Source organism: Schistocerca nitens, chromosome 9, assembly GCF_023898315.1.
Source record: "Schistocerca nitens isolate TAMUIC-IGC-003100 chromosome 9, iqSchNite1.1, whole genome shotgun sequence".
NCBI lineage: Eukaryota > Metazoa > Arthropoda > Insecta > Orthoptera > Acrididae > Schistocerca > Schistocerca nitens.
The window spans coordinates 214,050,087-214,069,483 of NC_064622.1; the positions used below are offsets into that span (position 1 = coordinate 214,050,087).

A 19,397-nucleotide genomic window follows, 5' to 3' on the forward strand; every position below is an offset into this window, starting at 1 on the left:
ACCGGGAGCCGGCTGGCGGCTGCTACGGGTTCTGACCCTACACTCTCCCGGGTTTTACGCTGTATTCAGAAGGGTTGGTCAGATCATCTGTCCACTAAGACTTCTGATCCGTTGCGGAACTACTACGCTTTGCGTTACCGCCTCACGGCTAGGGATGGTGTTATCCTCCTTTCCACTGAAAATGCTTTGCCGCCTGTTGTGGTGCCTGCGTCTTTGCATGCTTCGGTCTTGCGCCTCCTTCACCAAGGGCACTGGGCTGTCTCTTGCACAAAATCTCTGGTGCGCTGTCATGTGTACTGGCCCGGTATCGACTCTGAAATCGCACACATGGTCGCTGCATGCGGCCCTTGTGCGTCACAGGCCGCCGCCCCGAAGTCATCTTTGTCACCATAGCCTTCGCCTGAGAAGCCCTGGGAGCGTATTCATGCTGACTTTGTGGGACCTTTTTTAGGTACTTATTCGATTCTCCTTATTGACGCTTACTATAACTTTCCTTTCATTGTCCATTGCACGTTGCCTACCACCGTGGCAACCACTAATGCTCTAGCTCACATTTTCTCTTTGGAAGGCCTTCCCTCTACTCTTGTTACTGATAATGGTCTGCAATTTTTGTGCCCGTCACAGCGTCATGCATGTCACGGCCCTGTTCCATCCCCAGTCAAACAGTGAGGCTGAACGACTGGTCCGCGTGTTTAAGGCTCAGATGAGGAAACTCCTGCCTTCTTCTTCTGCTGATGATGCGCTTCTCCAATTTCTGGCTTCTTACCGTTTCACCCTCATGGGTGACCACAGCCCAGCTGAGCTCTTACATGGCCGACAGCCCCGCAAGCTACTTCATCTTCTGCGGCCTTCCACCTCACAGCCGCGGGTGCCTTCGCTTGGCCGGTTCACCGCCAACGACCTTGTATGGGTACGGGGATATGGCAGGCGGCCAAAATGGAGTCCTGGCCACATCTTACACACCGTGGCCACCGTCTGTATGAAATCCAGATGGACACAGGTGTTGCAGTGCGTCATTCAGACCAGCTTTGGCCTCGTGTGCTGGCAACGCCTGTTCTGGATGCTGCTACACCACCTTCAGCTCTACCTGACACTTGGGATACTGGATCTTTCATTACTCACAACGCAGTCCTCTTACCATCATATCGGTGCCAGCACAAGCACTAACGCCACCAGGAGACATGCCCATGCAGGAACCAGATGACCATTATCTGTCGGAGCAACTCTACTTGCCTCCTTCTCCTACAGACGCGGACACATCGCCCATGTCTCCTGTTATAACAACCGGACTTGCCGCAATGGGCAGATTGGTGCACGGGGCCCCAGCAGATTCGACCCTCACGTCTCCTATTATCTCGACCCGTTATCATCGGGGACACTTCCGTCAGTACGGGAAGCCTCCTCCTCGAGACTTTATGGCCAGTCAAACAACACCTATGGACATTAGCAATCTACAGGACATCTCCATCAAGACCTGTGCAAAAAAATTCAAAGGGGGGAAAAGTGTTGTGACTCGACAATCTTTCAAAGTGCGCCGTGCAGTTACGCATGTCCTCTACATGCGGCGCTGTCTGCCAGCCATGCAGCAGCAGTGCCACCTAAGCGGCCAGCCAGCCAGCGGCCGCTAGACTTGGACTCAGTTATGATTTGACTGTTAAAGTGTACACATGTCTTACTCTGTTTACTTGATCTGTGACTTTCATGTATTGCGTCTTCCTTGAAATATATTTGTCCAACTTGAAGTTATAACAAAAATTGCAATCCATGAAGTGTTGCCACACCATCTCTTCTCTGCAGAAAAAGTTCAAAACCACACTCTCAGACAGTAAAGTCATGGTGATGGTCTTCTGCGAGTCTGAAGGGGTTCTTCTGTTTGGTGTCCTCCCTCATTGTGCAACAATAAACTCTGAAGTGTATTGTGCTACATTCAGGAAATTGAAGAAATGACTTCAGTGCGTTCATTGCCATAAAAATGCAAACGAACTTCTCCATCATGACACAAGGCCTCACACAAGTTTGTGCATCTGAGAGGTGCTCATAAAACTTCATTGGATTGTTCTTCCTCATCCACCCTCCAGCGAGGATCTCGCACCTTCCAACTTCCACCTGCTTGGCCCAATGAGGGATGCAGTATGTGGATGATGGGGAGATTGCCGATGTAGCAAGGCAATGGCTCTGATGTCGACGAGTAGAAAGGTACCACGCAGGCAAACAGACTCTCCCAGTGAGGCACTGTAAGGCCATTGCATTGAACGGAGATTATGTTGAAAAATAGGATTTTGTAGCCAAAAGAGTGGGTAATAATATGATGTATTAGAAACCTGAGTAAAACCAACCTACTTTCAGGAAACAATGTGTTGCATTACTTACTGAACATCACTCGTGCATGGAGTAATGAAAAATGTGGTCTCTGGTTAATGCATACCTAAAATTCAGCAGTTTTAATGCATCCATCCCATCTTTAGGGAGACAAAGTATGCGTATATAAATCTTAGCCAGAGCATGTTCTTTAACACCGTATGCTGATCTTTCTCTGTCAAACTTTGGTACCAACAACCTTAGCACTGGATAGAAGCTGATTTCCTGAGAACAATGAAAGACAAGAGTGACTGGAGTTATTTAAAAGACAAATTTCAATCAATGTGTTAGTGACATAAAACATTAAGAACAAAACACAAAAATTTAGAAACAACAAATAGGGTAAGAAATTTATTATGAAATTAAAAGAAAAATAACTGAATATTACATACAAAAATCCAGGATGGAATGTAACAATATTATGGAAAGGAAAGTTGACACTCTAAGACAATGAAAGGGCAGGCAGTATTGGTAGAAGGCTACTACAAAATCAAGGGTGATTTAAAAAAGTGTGAGATCAAGTCCCACTCGTAAACTATGGAACCTAAGCAGGCTTTATGATTGGTCATCAAGGACATACCACTTGATGCTGTACCCATCAAAATAAAGAATGCACTAACTACTGAGGGGTTTGGGGTGACAGCTGTACATAGGGTCACAAAATCAGTTCCTCAAGGGGAAGGGGAAAATGGTTGCAAGAAAGACATTAACTTTCCACTGGTGACTGTAAATAACAACACGACTCAGAGAGTTTTTGAAGTCCTATCTATGCTTTGCTTCCGGGTAGGGACAAAAGAGTATAATAAGTGAGAAGATCCAGGTTTAACCACACCAGCCAAAAGATTAGCATAAAATGAAGATGTGTGAAGTGTGCTGGCCTATATTTAACTAGATTATTAGATTGTGCATGAAGGACAGGAAAGCTGACCGCAGTTGTGCAGATTGCAATGGCAAGCACCCACTAAATTTCTGAGGTTGTGAGGCAAACCAAAACTTGGTGCTTAACCAAAGGCAACAGAAAGCCATCTCCACAGCTGCTGTTGAGTTTGGCCAAAAAAACTTGCCAGCATGGGAATTTTCAATTGCATTCCAGCCAGTTTCCTCAGTAGAACCTGTGGACCTCTCCCCTCCACTCTTCTGACACTGTGCTCTCTCCAGCAACAGTGACAGACTCGCCTCCACCACCGGTACTCCCACAGTACTCCCACCAACTAAAGTGACAGCCACCAGCAGCAGTGGAGCCAGTGTCGCTCCACAACACACAGCAACACCACCACAGAAGACTCCAAGCCCGATGAGCAAGTTTAAGGAGGTTAGGGCATTATTTGTTGGCCTCAACCTCAGCAACATAATTAGGAAGTTTAAAGAAACCATTAAAGTGGTCTGTACCAAACCAAATAAATTTCCAAAAAATGATAATTGCAGAGGCCACCATATCATTATTTGGCAATGGCCCATAGATATCTGGAACTTACTGATCCTGCAGATCCTCAAATGGAGCAGTGTAATTCATGATAAAATGACCCAACTACAAGGGTAATCCCAAAAGTAAGGTCTCCTATTTTTTTATAAGTACATCGACCTGTTTATTTTTACAATGATTTACATCAGTTTACAGCTTGAACATTTAGCTATTTTTTGACATAATCAGCATTTCTGTTGATGCATTTTTGCAGACACTGTGGCAGTTTTTGTATGGCCATGTCATACCAGCTTGCTGCCATGTTGTTCAGAAAGTTATGAACCTCTTCTTTCACCTCGTCATCGGAGCTAAACCGCTGGGACCACAATTAACACTGACAGGTACTGTGAGACTCATTATCACCCACTCACCCTATAATCCTGACTTGGTGCCCAGTGACTATCACCTGTTCGCTAGGTTAAAAGAACATTTGGCTGGAAAGCGATTCAGCTCTGATGACAAGGTGAAAAAAGAGGTTCATAACTTCTGAACAGCATGGCAGCGAGCTGGTATGACATGGGCATACAAAAACTACCACAGTGTCTATGAAAATGCATCGATAGAAATGGTGAAAAATGCTTCAACAGAAATGGTGATTATGTCGAAAACAGCTAAATGTTCAAGCTGTAAACTGATGTAAACCACTGTAGAAATAAACAGTTCTATGTACTTATAAAAAAATAGGAGACCTTACTTTTGGGATTACCCTCGTACAATCCTTTCTAGACCAGCTTGGTATAGGTGTTGTCTGCAATATGGAGAAGCATGTATTACTGACCAGTTGTTTAAAGATGTGCAATTACTCTGCCCACAGGACTGGTATTCTTGGTCGTTACAGCCATGGCAGTGGGGTAGCAATATTGGTAAACTGGAGGATTTGGAAGATTTGTCACCAGACATGAAGATACCAGATTTGGTCATGGACAAGGTTGCTGATATAAAATTAAAAACAGGAAACCAAGTTCTTAAGGTAGCTTCTCGATTTCCTTCAAACAGTGGCCACCTGAACAAGAGATATAGTTTGAAGTCTTCATGACACGCTGCTCTGGATGTGCTTGCTGCTAGTAACTATTCATTTCATGTTCTGGCTTGCTTTGAACTGATACTGGAAGTATATCCTTGACCACAAGGACTGATACTGAGCACATCCTTTATCTTTTTATATGCAATGGTGGTTCAATTTATGTTACTGGCATCATTTCATACTTACTATGATACTTTCATTTATGGGACTTTCGTGATATTTTTGGAATCAGATTTATTCATTACAAAAGTTTCTATGTAAGGCCACAAGAGACTGTTGTTGATCTCATTAAATACCATAATGTAGACTACACCCTGAACGATAAATTCCTTTTAACAGAGGTCACACCAGATGTTGTTTTAACTCTTGTAAATAACTTTAGACCCTCTGATAGTGAAGATATATATGGTATTTCTTGTAATATGTTAAAAAAGATAATTGGCTACATAGTATATCCTCTTACTAAATGTATAAATAGATGTCTAATTGAAGGAGTATTCCCAGAAGTATTAAAATTATCCAGGGTAGTGCCCATTTACAAGAAAGGAGACAAAAATTGCCCATCTAGCTATCGCCCAATATCCCTGAAAACCTATTTTATCTAAAGTTTTGGAATCCATCATCTACTCCCAGTTGTGTGATTATCTGACATGTAATAACATTATTACTCCGGTACAATTTGGCTTTAGGGAGGGCAAATCCACAGTCCATGCCATTGACTCCCTGATTAAAAAAGTGCTTAATGCTTATGAAAGAAAAAATTTTGCTCAGGCTACATTTTGTGATCTGAGCAAAGCCTTCGATTCTGTGGAGCATATTTCACTCCTCAACAAACTAGTTTATTACGGAATCACAAACAGTGAAGTCGACAACATTTTTGAATCTTTCCTCAGCAACCGTAGACAAATTGTTTGTATTGGTAAACAGAGATCCCAGCTAGCTGAAGTTAAGTGCGGTGTGCCACAAGGCTCAGTATTAGGACCTCTGCTATTTATCCTAATGACAAATGATCTACCATCCTACATAAATACTCACTCCATTCTCTATGCAGATGATACCACTTTTTTCAATATCAGCTCAGACATTGATATGCTCCAAACTGTGGCAAATGACACAATATCACAGGCATCAGTCTGGTTCCGAGCTAATGGGTTCCTGCTTACTGAAAGTAAAACTCAAAAGATTGTATTTAGTTTGAGAGATCCGCCAGCAGAAGACTTCAAGAATAGTGTTAAGTTCTTAGGTATTGTTATAGATACTAAACTGACTTGGGAGCCACATATTAAATACATTAGTGCAAGGCTGTCTAGAGTGGTGTATTTGTTAAAGAATTTAATAAACCATGTACCTGCGGCCTATGTAAGATCAGCCTACTTTGCTTTTTTTCAAAGTATTATATCTTATGGGCTTTTAATATGGGGCAATAGCTCACACCTTCAGGACATTCTGGTACTTCAGAAGAAAGTAATTCGAATTATCACAAACAGTGATAAACTGGCCCATTGCAAACCACTGTTTATCAACTTAAAAATATTAACTGTGATAAACATGTATATTTACACTGCCCTACTGCATATAAAGAGCAACTTATCAGAATACCAGCGTAGAAGAGATGTACACTTTCATGGAACCAGGAATAGTAGCAATCTTGACATACCTTACTACAGATTATCCAAGTCATTGAACAGCTACGAAGTGGTGGGTATGAAGATGTTTAATAATTTGCCACTAGAATGGGTAGAAGCTCCATTTGATGTATTTAAAGACAAATTGTTCAGTTGGTTAGCTGCAAACCCATACTACTCACTTCAGGAATTTTACGACTGTAAAATATCATAGTGGTACCGATTTGGAGAGTGTAGCATAATTTCTTTAACTGAATCAGTTATGATGCAATGTTTTCATATTATTTCATTTCAAATATTGTATTTTATGTAAAACTTATGTCACATATTGATCTTTAACCCATGTATATATGCTGTATAACTTGTATATGTGTAACTTGACTTTGTCAATTGCTGTAATAGCTAAACGACAATAAAATTTCATTCATTCATTCATTCATTCACCATGTAGTGGAGATGCTGAGTTGCAGATAGGCACAACAAAAAGACTGTTACAAATAAAGCTTTCGGCCAGTAAGGCCTTTGTCAAAAGTAAAAGAAAGGCGCACACGTGCCCGCTCGCGCAGACACACACACGCACACACGCACACGCACACACACAACTTGCATACACATGACTGGAGCCTAAGGCAACTGAAACTGCACTGCAAGCAGCAGCACCAGTGCATGATGGGAGTGGTGAGTTGGTGGGGTTAAGGAGGAGACAGGGGTGGGGAGGAGGAGGGATAGTTGGGTAGGGGTGGCAGACAGTGCAGTGCCACTGGGGAGCAAGCAGGGATGAGGTGGAGAGAAGAAGGGAAGCTATGTGCAGTCAGGAGGTTAGATGGAAAGAGAGGAGAGGTGGGGAGGACTCCACATAGCTACCCACCCTCTCTCCACCTCATCCCTTTGCATTATCCCAGCAGCATTGCACTGTACGCCACCCCTAACCTACTATTCTTCCCCTCCCTGCCCCAGCATTCTCGTTACCCCCACCCAGTCGCCACTCCCATCATGTACTGGTGCTGCTGCTTGCAGTACGGAAACAGTTGCCAAAGACTCGGGTCAGTTAAACAATTATCCTTATGCTTTACTAGCTGCACAACTCCTTCTCTTTCCACATCTTCATTTTCCAGGTCATAAAATGAATTTGTAGTCAGTACATTGACTATTACTTCCTGGTCATTATCCTTTTCCACTTCCCCTGCTTCTTTCTCACTCTCATCGAAAAGCTGTCTAGCCCCATGCTCTGAACTCTCCTCCTCCTCTCTCACCAACATCAGCCTTGCCTTGTCTTGTCTGTGTCACCTGTTTGTTTTAGATGTCCGACTCAAGTTGCTTGCACTCTGGTGAGCGTTGCAATGGACTGTGGTTGAGGATTCCCTCGGTGAATGTGTCAAAGCCGTGCTGTCGGCCTGATGTTTAGTGGTACCACCATCGGACATTGGTTGACACTTAGTTCACACCTCCATAATTAAATGGAAGGTTTCCATATAACAGCCAACTACTAAGCCTCGGCAAACACAGGTATCTCTATGCAGTGCAGTGGTCCTGGTTTGCAAATATTCAAACTCCTAGGATACATGCAATAAACCAGGCAATGTATTGTTCTACTTTAGAACACTCCTACTGGATGTCCACTCATCAGTCTCACCCCTCCCATCTTGTAGATACAGTTCATCATTATTCTCCTTGCAACTAAAAATGGCAGGTGCCTCTGGCTTCTACAAGCTTCCAGTAGTGTTCTACCTCCAATTTTCTTTATTTTTTCTTGTGTTACTAATCCATGTTAAAACATACTACAGCTTAAAAATGGAAAATATTTGCATGCAACTAAATGTTATCTGTCTGAGAGCAGAATGATATGTATAAATCTCATACAAACTACACTCTCAACCAATGGAAAATTCAGGATGGAATGTAACCCTGCCGCAGCCTCCCCCTTACCCCCACCCAGTTGCCACTCCCATCACGCACTGGTGCTGTTGCTCACAGTGTTGTTTCAGTTGCCTGAGACTGCAGGTGTGTGTGTGTGTGTGTGTGTGTGTGTGTGTGTGTTGTCTATTGTTGACGAAAGCCTTAACTGCTGAAAGCTTTAATTGTGTGAGTCTGTTTGTTGTGCCTATCAGTGACTCAGTATCTCCACTATATGGTGAGTAGCAACTTTCTTTTTCATAATATTGTTACAAACTATACTCTCTCAGTTACAAATATGGTAGGCAGTGGGAACCTGTTATAAAGTGGTTGCATTACTGCAGTAATTAATAAACATAGTTTTTCAGTAGTTTTGTTTTATTTAGTAAGAAATTGTTCTTTGTGTCCTCTGAAATGCCCCTATCCATAAAATTAATACTTTTATACACCTTTCCCCCAGCCACTGATTGATCAGTCACTCTAGTTCAGATTCAATGTACATTCTATTTGAGGTACATCCGTAGTGATCATTTCCAATTCTGAAGTTGCTGTTTTATTGTGTACATAGTCCAGATTTCTTAAAGTGATAGTATGCAGTATTTTAGTTGGATAGGATGAAAACCAGTTACCAGTTGTTCTTGCTGTATACAATGATTTGGCATTCTATAACTAAAAGTGTCCTGCATGAAAGTTGAATAATAAGTTTCTGAATAACAATAAAACATCAGTTATTGTGCACATTTCATCATATATAGGAAACTTCAGCAAGGAGTATTATAACATTGTGGCTACATGATGGTTTGAAATGGTAGGAGGGAAATATGTCTATAACTACTGAACAGGAAGTTTGGTAAATGTTGTAACATTTTACAGAAAGCTTAAAGACTGCTGTGATTAAAAAACAGTATTATGTTCTATATCTAAGTATGCATGCCCTATAAAGATTCAGTATTAGCACTACAGGGAAAAACAGTTTCAGCAGGGCAACCATTTAAACTTCAAACACAACCAGCATGGGAAGTAAAAATGTTGCAGATTGGGAATAATGTACAAGCATTTTTCTAAGAAATTAAGATAATGATCAAACTCTCACTTGAAATGTTCAGCAATCAGACTTCTGGAGGTAAAAAGCGATTTTTGTACAGAAGAACATATGTTACCATCAATAAGAGTACTGCACAGCTGCTGCATTGGTCACTAAATAAGAAGCCACCAGCTGATAAACCAATGATTTTATTTGACACCTTTTAGGAAGAACTCATCTTCTGATAATCATGTACATTTTGATGATTAGATTCATATATAAAGACAGCATGTAACAAACAAAGCTGTCTGTGGATGGATGTGTGTGTGTGTGTGTGTGTGTGTGTGTGTGTGTGTGTGTGTGTGTGTGTGTGCGCGCGTGTGTGTGTGTGTGTGCGGGCGCGCGCGAGAGAGTGTATACCTGTCCTTTTTTCCCCCAAGATAAGTCTTTCCACTCCCGGGATTGGAATGACTCCTTACCCTCTCCCTTAAAACCCACATCCTTCCATCTTTCCCTCTCCTTCCCTCTTTCCTGACGAAGCAACCGTTGGTTGCAAAAGCTTGAAATTTTGTGTGTGTGTTTGTATGTTTTTTTTTTTATTGTGCCTATCTACCAGCGCTTTCCCATTTGGTAAGTCATGGAATCTTTGTTTTTAATATATATATATATAATAGAAAGAAACATTTCACATGGGAAAAATATATTAAAAACAAAGATTCCATGACTTACCAAACGGGAAAGCGCTGGTAGATAGACACAACTTAAAAAAAGACACCACACACACACACACACACACACATATATATATATATATATATATATATATATATATATATATATATATATATAACAGAGGGAAACATTCCACGTGGAAAAATATATCTAAAAAGAAAGATGATGAGACTTACCAAACAAAAGCGCTGGCAGGTCGATAGACACACAAACAAACACAAATATACACACAAAATTCAAGCTTTCGCAACAAACTGTTGCCTCATCAGGAAAGAGGGGAAGGAGAGGGAAAGACGAAAGGATGTGGGTTTTAAGGGAGAGGATAAGGAGTCATTCCAATCCCGGGAGCGGAAAGACTTACCTTAGGGGGAAAAAAGGACAGGTATACACTCGCACACACACACATATCCATCCACACATACAGACGCAAGCTGTTGCGAAAGCTTGAATTTTGTGTGTATATTTGTGTTTGTTTGTGTGTCTATCGACCTGCCAGCGCTTTTGTTTGGTAAGTCTCATCATCTTTCTTTTTATATATATATATATATATATATATATATATATATATATATATATATATATATATATATATATATATATGCTTGCGTCTGTATGTGTGGATGGATATGTGTGTGTGTGCGAGTGTATACCTGTCCTTTTTTCCCCCTAAGGTAAGTCTTTCCGCTCCCGGGATTGGAATGACTCCTTATCCTCTCCCTTAAAACCCACATCCTTTCGTCTTTCCCTCTCCTTCCCCTCTTTCCTGATGAGGCAACAGTTTGTTGCGAAAGCTTGAATTTTGTGTGTATATTTGTGTTTGTTTGTGTGTCTATCGACCTGCCAGCGCTTTTGTTTGGTAAGTCTCATCATCTTTCTTTTTATATATATATATATATATATATATATATATATATATATATATATATATGCTGAACTGTTTTCCAATGTTTCTTTACAAAGTAAAACCCAAGAACAATATCCCAACTTAATCCTCATACCATTGAAAATATCAGTAAAATAGATGTTAGTGTCAGTGGCATCAAGAAACAGCTGAAATCATTAAAATTTAACAAATCCCCAGGGTCTGATGGAATCCCTATAAGAGTCTATATCCAATTCACAGCTGAGTTAGCCTCTCTGTTAACTATATCAATTGTAGTTCCCTCAAACAAAAAATTGTGTCCAGTAGTTGCAAGAAAGCACAGGTCACACCTGCCTACAAAAAGTGTAGCAGAAATGGTCCACAAAAATACTATCAGCATCCCTGACATCCATTTGTTATAGAATCTTAGAACATACTCTGACTTCAAACATAATGAGGTATCTCGAACAGAACAACCTCCTCCATGCCAACCAGCATGGATTTTGAAAACATGGATCATGTGAAATCCAGATTGCATTCTTCTCACATGACATTCTGAATGCCATGGATTAAGACAGTTGGGCAGATGCAGGATTCCTCAATTTCCAAAAAACATTTGACTCAGTACCACAGCTATGTTTATTATCAGAACTGTGGTCATAAGGGGTATCAGACAATAGATACGACTGGACTGTGATATTTCTTGGCATGGAGGAGCAGCATGTTACCTCGTATGGAGAGTCATCGTCAGGTTTAAAAGTAACTTTGGGCGTACCACAGGGAAGTGTGTTGGGTGTCTTGCTGTTGTATATTAATGATATTGTGGACAATATTAATAGTAACCTCAGACTTTTCGCAAGTGATGCAGTTATCTATGATGAAATGCAGTATGAATGAAACTGTACAAATATTCAGTCAGCCCTTGATAAGATTTCAAAATGGTGCAATGGTTGGCAGCTTGCTTTAAATATTCATATATGTAAAACTGTGTGTGTCACAAAACAAAAAACATATAGTATCATATGAATATAATATTACTGAGTCACAGCTGACGTCTCTAAACTTATACAAATACTTTGGTGTAACACTTCACTTCATAGGTTCATGAAGTGAAATGATCACATAGGCTCAGTCAAGTGTGAAGCAAGTAGCAGACTTCAGTTTATTAGTAGGGTACTAGGAAAATGCAATTAGCTTACAAAGGAAATTGCTTGTAAATCACTCGTACAACCCATACCAAACAGGACTGGCAGAGGATATTGAATGTATACAGAGAAGGGCAGCATGGCTGGTTGTAGGTTTGTTTGACTCACAGGAGAGTGTCACACAGATGCTGAAAGGAGTGAACCAGCAGACTCTTGAAGACAGATGGAAACTATCTCGAGAAAGTCTGCTAACAAAATTTCAGGAACTGACTTTATAGGGATATTCTACACCCCCTACCTATCACTCCCAAAGGGAGGGCAAGATTAGATTAATTGCAGACCGCATAGACGCACTTAAACAATCATTTTTTTGTCCTCCATTTGTGAATGAAATGGGAAAAAGTGAGACATACCCTCTGCCATGCACTTCACAGTGGTAGAAAGACTGAAGTGATGAATATCGTCCTCATACATGCCAGAACATACTAGATAAATCTGCAGCAACAGAACACTATCTTAACACAGAAGCCTGAAGTGTAAGAATACCAATATTAGATTCCCAGCATCATCCTTCTGGGACTGCATTATGAAGGAGGTATGACATGTATCACATGGAAGACTTCAACAATACATATTCTGGATTTCAACTCATTATTACCTGAAGCCCTGCATTTTCTACACTAGACGGTGACATGCAGAATGAGAATTTCTAATGATACCTCCATTGTAACATTGGGGAGAACATGAATAGCAAACAGTTTCGGGCCTAACGGGCTCTGCTCAAAAGTTCACTTATTTAACTGGAATTATAAGCAAATATGACTTCAGTTTGCATTTGAAAATGTCTTCATTGTCTGTTATTACCTTCTGTTCTGAAAGGAAGTAATCAGATATTTTTATAAGTGCATATTTTACTCCCTTCCATCAACAGCAAGATTGTTAGAGATGGTGAATAAGATCCCCCTAATCAGAAAGTTAGATGGATGTTTTATCTTGTTCTCCCTCAATACAAGCCATATACTGTACAGAATCACAAATTACAGCTCTCTTCTAAAATAGTGAAAACATAAGTTTCAGAAGCACTGATTTTCCCCTACTGATAAGTATTTAAATGTATAAGATGTATTATACAAAGACTACTATAATTGTATACATAAGCTCATCTTTGTCGGTCTCTAATTACTGCACCCACAAGACTCCTAAGTGTAGAGTATGCATGAGTAAAGTCTCGAATAGGGCCAGTGGCATACTTACATGTTTTGTTCAGGAATGTTATCAGCACTTGCTGTGAGGTACGATGGGAGCAATAGAAGGCATGTCAGCTGTTAGTGTTATGCAGTCAATGAGAGAGCAGCAGGCAGACATGTTTCAAAGAAATAAATTTGGAAGAAAGGGTGAAACATTGCTGTAAACAAGTATTATAAACTGAATTGCTCCTTGTTTGAGTAACTGTGCTAGTATCTGCAAATCAAGGACAGCATTACAACCCATGATATATTTGAAAAAGCAATGAAGTATTTCTCTGCTCTGTGTTGCTACGCAATTGGTCTGCATGGTCACACTGAGTAAGTGAATCAATGTTTAATTAAACCATAGGAAGAGGGATCAATGTTTAATTAAACCATGGGAAGAGGTATTTAATTAAATCATGGGACAAGGTAGGCAGATCAATGTTTATTAATATATTGAATGTGTGACTGATTTAATTAAAAAACAATGAACCACTTACTCAGTGTGCTCGTGCAGATCAATTCCATGGCCATTTCACCAACACATTTGATACACTTTTGTGTCTCTGCAATTAATCCATGAGACATGCACCAATGGAAGATGTTGCCATGCAGGACTAAATCACTTAAATCAGTCCACTTTACAGAACTTCCTGCCACAATCACAAAATATTTCTTTTGAAACTTACTAATACAAGGTGCTATCCAAAATTTTTGGGACTGGCACTGACATCTGTTGAAAACCTTACCTTTGGACTAATGCCCACCATCACCCTCGAAGTAGTTCCCAGCCGCACATACACACTGGTCCCAGTGCTTTCTGCCACTGGCCAAACATTTTCTGGAAGCCCTGTTCTCCGAGGGTGTTTATCACACCAGCGATGCTTCTTGAATCCTCTCTAGTGTGTCGAATCAACGGCCTTTCAACTTGAGTTTCAGTTTTGGGAATAGAGCAAAGTCGCAAGGTGCCAAATCTGACAAGTACGGTGGGTGGGGTACAACCGCCATGTTGTTTTTTGCCAAAAAGGTCCTGGTGAGCAAGGACGTGTGACAGGGCATGTTGTCGTGATGCAGCATCCAGTTCCCTTGACACCAAAGTTTGGGCAGTTGTCGCCACACGTTTTCACAGATCCACCGCAAAACGTCACAGTAGTATGTGGAATTCACTGTTGGATGGGACAAATTTTTTGTGCACAATTCCCTTGGTACCACAGAAAACGATGATCATGCTCTTCACTGTCTCACTTTTTTGGGTCTTGGAGAGCCCGGGCTCTTCCACTGGGATGATTGTTGCTTTGTCTCTGGGTCATAACCGTAAATCCAGCTCTTGTCGCCGGTGATAACCCATGACAAGAAGGTTGAACCATCAGATGTGGTCTGACGAAGGTTCTGTTCGCAGATCTGTCGTAAGATCGCCACACACTAAACACAGAGTATTACGGAAATCACTGTGGACACGTAACATGTCCTCCCAGCTGAATGCCACTCCGCACACTGACTCATCAGATATGCAGCTCTCGCCACCTAGTGGTGCAAATATCTACTACTCCTACTTTCCAAATGGCAGCACCAGTCCCAAAAATTTTGGATTCCACCTCGTACAACAAAAAATAGCAAACAATACAATGGTTTCAACTTTGGTGTGAGAAAAACATTGCCTCCCTTCTTGCCTCTCACTGGTTATGTCAAAGAATCATCCTATTGGTTATGAGAAACTGACACATTGCCAACCCATGAGCAGTAGATAAGCACTGCTGTGATTGCTGCTGGCCCTGATCTAGACTTTGGTGATCTGCATGTATAGATTTTTAATTCAGTATTGTAATTTAAGAGTGTATGCATACAAATGCGGATTGTATGAATAACATGTTTATATATATCTTCACATATGCACTATTCAGTACATAAACTGACTTATTCAGTATCTGATGCTCAAATTACTTATATAGACAAGGGGACCAATAAAAATACAATACAATCCCAACTTCATTATGTGCCTATCCACCATCCATCTCCTCCCATTACTTAGATTCCACCGATGACTTTCCATTATTGTGATGAAAGTTTTTTGACAACTGACTGCAGTTTTAAATGTGTTCGACAGATTCATCAGAAGAATTCCGAGGAAAGGTGGTCTGCCGGTAGTAGGTAGCTTGCAAACCATTGTTCAACTGATAATTATTGCTCATTATTTGGGATTTTTAACAGAAAGGTTTGGTGCAGAAAATACAGAAGATCCAAAAGAGAGCAGCTCATTTCATCACAGATTCATTTAGTAAGTGCAAAAAATCATGCAAATGTTCATCCAACTCAGGTGATAGGCATTACAAGAGGGGCAGTGCACATCATAGTACTGTTTACTGTTAAAATTCTCCAAGTGTACTTTCCAAGAAAAATCAAAAATATTTTGTTCCTTGTACATACATCTTGTGAAAAACCCATAAAGGTAAAATCAGAGAGATTCATGCTCATATGTATTCTTACCAATAACTGTTCTTCCCACACATCATTCAAGACTGAATCAGGAAACTGGAAACCAGTGGTATAACACGTTCCCTCTACCATACTCCATATGGTGGCTTACACTCTGTAGACATTGAAGATTAAGAAGCAGGAGTTAAATTCAGTGTGAGTGTGGTCCAAATTCCAAGCTGACCATGTCATCTTCAAATCATACCAAGTAAATGGTAAGAGGGCAGGGGATCCTTATGCACCACAGTAACCTAAAACTTGTAACTGTGTGAGTGTGTTGTAAATCAGTATGAGAAGTGGACAACTGCTGTACTGTTCAGTAAATAACAAATCACCAGCTGATAAACCAATTACATTGTTATTTTGATTGTATTTTATGGGTTTATAGATGAGATTAGCATGTATTTTTGATTTTCAAATGGTGTGAAATGTCCACTGGAACTAAACTCGCCTTGTTTGTGTTCTGTCTTGTGGTAATATGTTGGTAAAGAGATGTGGGAGATTTCTTTTTGTGTGCTCTTGGGTCCATTGAAGTCACCTTGTTTACTTGCAGGTTCATTTGTCAGTCTCCAAGTGTCTCTCCAACTCCACACTGACATAGTGTAGCTGAAACTTTCTATTGTAATTAAAATGACCAGAAAGAGTAGTGTTTACATTTGAGTCTCTGCTAATTATTTATCACAGATGACCACTCATTTATTTCATCCTTGAATAAAACTTTTACTCTTACTACCAAGTTGTAATACATAACATTCACAATTATAAGTTCCCTTCGTCTTTGTCAGAGCAAGAACAAAATTGGAGTCCTTAACATTACACTCAACAATAGAGATAATGCAGGGATAATGTTTGTTTTTCTTATGTAAGGAGTAACATCTTTGATTCCTACACATAGCACAGTATGTGACACAGTTATTTATCTGGATTGATTGGAGAGTCACCTAATCTAAAATATAAAAATTAAAAATTAAAAAAAAAATCTTTGTGGGCATCCCACACACAGTCAGCTACTTGGATAGCTGCCTTTGATGTGTAGTGCACATCTGACCTATTTAGGGGGACCCTACAACACTCAACCCTACGATGCAAGTCTATGAAGTCACAGCCTACGTTGCCACAGAATGCTCAGAGTCAAGTCTTCCACTTAACCAACAACCGGGAGGCCACAACCTATTCTGGGGACAACATTGCAGATTGTGAGCTTCACTGAAACTTTGTGAGCATGGCTGGTATTCTCAACCCTCTCTGATAGTCACTAGAATGATTAAAGTATAACATCAGAGCCCAGATGACAGACATCGTTTGTTCCAATGTACACCACACTCTGTAGTTGGCTGCACCTTGTTCACTCAATGGCCCCCAGAATAGCCTCTTCAACATGATGAACGAGACCTCCAGGCATACACAGCGAATGTACACAGTGTTCCTTCCCACCCCTTGCTGCCATTTCCCTAAGGGTTACCATCATTCACAATTTGTCTGCCCACTGCATGACATTCCAAAATGAAATAGAATCTTATATACATCCTGTTTCCTAATACTTAAATCATCTTGGTCATAAGCCAGGCAAGGTTCTCAGTATCACATGTGGACGAAACACAGATTTAATTTTGTGGCTATTAAGAATTATTCCAACTCTTGAAGAATTTTCTTCAAAGTATGACAAAAACACCTTGAGGTTTTTACATTATACTCCCTGGATCAGTCTCCATTTCAGCTGGAATGTAAGATGAAACTGCCTCTCTGACTAACAATCTGTCATAACACCATATTTAGATATTGATCAGGATCAGAAACAACACAATCTGCTAGTTTTTGGGTATGTACTCTGCTCTTGGAGCTCCATGCTTCACATCAAATTCCCTACCATTGTCTTCAAACTTCCTTCACCCATGCCAATTTGGTATTTCAGCATCTGACCACATCGACCAACATTTAAGTGTCATCTAGAAAATCTTCACACTTCCGTGACAGACTTTATTTCTTAATAATGACAAACACAATGTTATATGCTCCAATCCTCCATAGTACTGGCATATGAAGTAGTATTCTCTCCTTTATCCTTCACCTCTTGGCCACCCAAAGCAAGCTACTGTGCATGCGAAATATTCAAAGCTAATTGCATCAGTAGGCTACATGTCACCTTGTATATACACATATTCATACAATAGCTGAAGCAACAACTCTGTATTGTAGAAAGGGAGGAAAGCCACAAGGCAGCACACATTGAAGGAAATTCCACGATGGAATATACTATGTATATGACCATATAATAATAATAATAATAATAATAATGTTGTTGTTGTTATGGTCTTCAGTCCTGGGACTGGTTTGATGCAGCTCTCCATGCTACTCTATCCCATGCAAGCTTCTTCATCTCCCAGTACCTACTGCAACCTAGATCCTTCTGAATCTGCTTAGTGTATTCATCTCTTGGTCTCCATCTACGATTTTTACCCTCCACGCTGCCCTCCAATACCAAACTGGTGATCCCTTGATGCCTCAGAACATGTCCTACCAACCGATCCCTTCTTCTAGTCAAGTTGTGCCACAAACTTCTCTTCTCCCCAATCCTATTCAATACTTCCTCATTAGTTATGTGATCTACCCATCTAATCTTCAGCATTATTCTGTAGCACCACATTTCAAAAGCTTCTATTCTCTTCTTGTCCAAACTATTTATTGTCCATGTTTCACTTCCATACATGGCTACACTCCATACAAATACTTTCAAAAATGACTTCCTAACACTTAAATCTATACTCGATGTTAAAAAATTTCTCTTCTTCAGAAATGCTTTCCTTGCCATTGCCAGTCTACATTTTATATCCTCTCTACTTCGACCATCATCAGCTATTTTGCTCCCCAAATAGCAAAACTCCTTTACTACTTTAAGTGTCTCATTTCCTAATCTAATTCCCTCAGCATCACCCGATTTAATTCGACTACATTCCATTATCCTCGTTTTGCTTTTGTTGATGTTCATCTTATATCCTCCTTTCAAGACACTATTCATTCCGTTCAACTGCTCTTCCAAGTCCTTTGCTGCCTCTGACAGAATTACAATGTCATCGGCAAACCTCAAAGTTTTTATTTCTTCTCCATGGATTTTAATACCTACTCCAAATTTTTCTTTTGTTTCCTTCACTGTTTGCTCAATATACAGATTGAATAACATCGGGGAGAGGCTACAACCCTGTCTTACTCCCTTCCCATCCACTGCTTCGCTTTCATGCCCCTCAACTCTTATAACTGCCATCTGGTTTCTGTTCAAATTGTAAATAGCCTTTCGCTCCTGTATTTTACCCCTGCCACCTTCAGAATTTGAAAGAGAGTATTCCAGTCAACATTGTCAAAAGCTTTCTCTAAGTCTACAAATGCTAGAAAAGTAGGTTTGCCATTCCTTAATCTAGCTTCTAAGATAAGTCGTAGGGTCAGTATTGCCTCACGTGTTCCAACATTTCTACGGAATACAAACTGATCTTCCCTGAGGTCGGCTTCTATCAGTTTTTCCATTCATCTGTAAAGAATTCGCCTTAGTATTTTGCAGCTGTGACTTATTAAACTGATA

General features: G+C 40.4%; 1 protein-coding gene across 6 annotated transcripts in view; it reads right to left on the reverse strand.

The window, feature by feature from the left end:
* Positions 1-19,397, reverse strand: part of LOC126202989 (DNA ligase 4) — a 291,615-nt gene that overhangs the window by 230,455 nt on the left and 41,763 nt on the right. For all 6 annotated transcript variants that reach the window (XM_049937187.1, XM_049937186.1, XM_049937183.1 and 3 more), the window contains exon 3: positions 2,426-2,583. In XM_049937187.1, the coding sequence (XP_049793144.1) occupies positions 2,426-2,583 (158 nt within the window). The remainder of the gene's footprint in view (positions 1-2,425; positions 2,584-19,397) is intronic.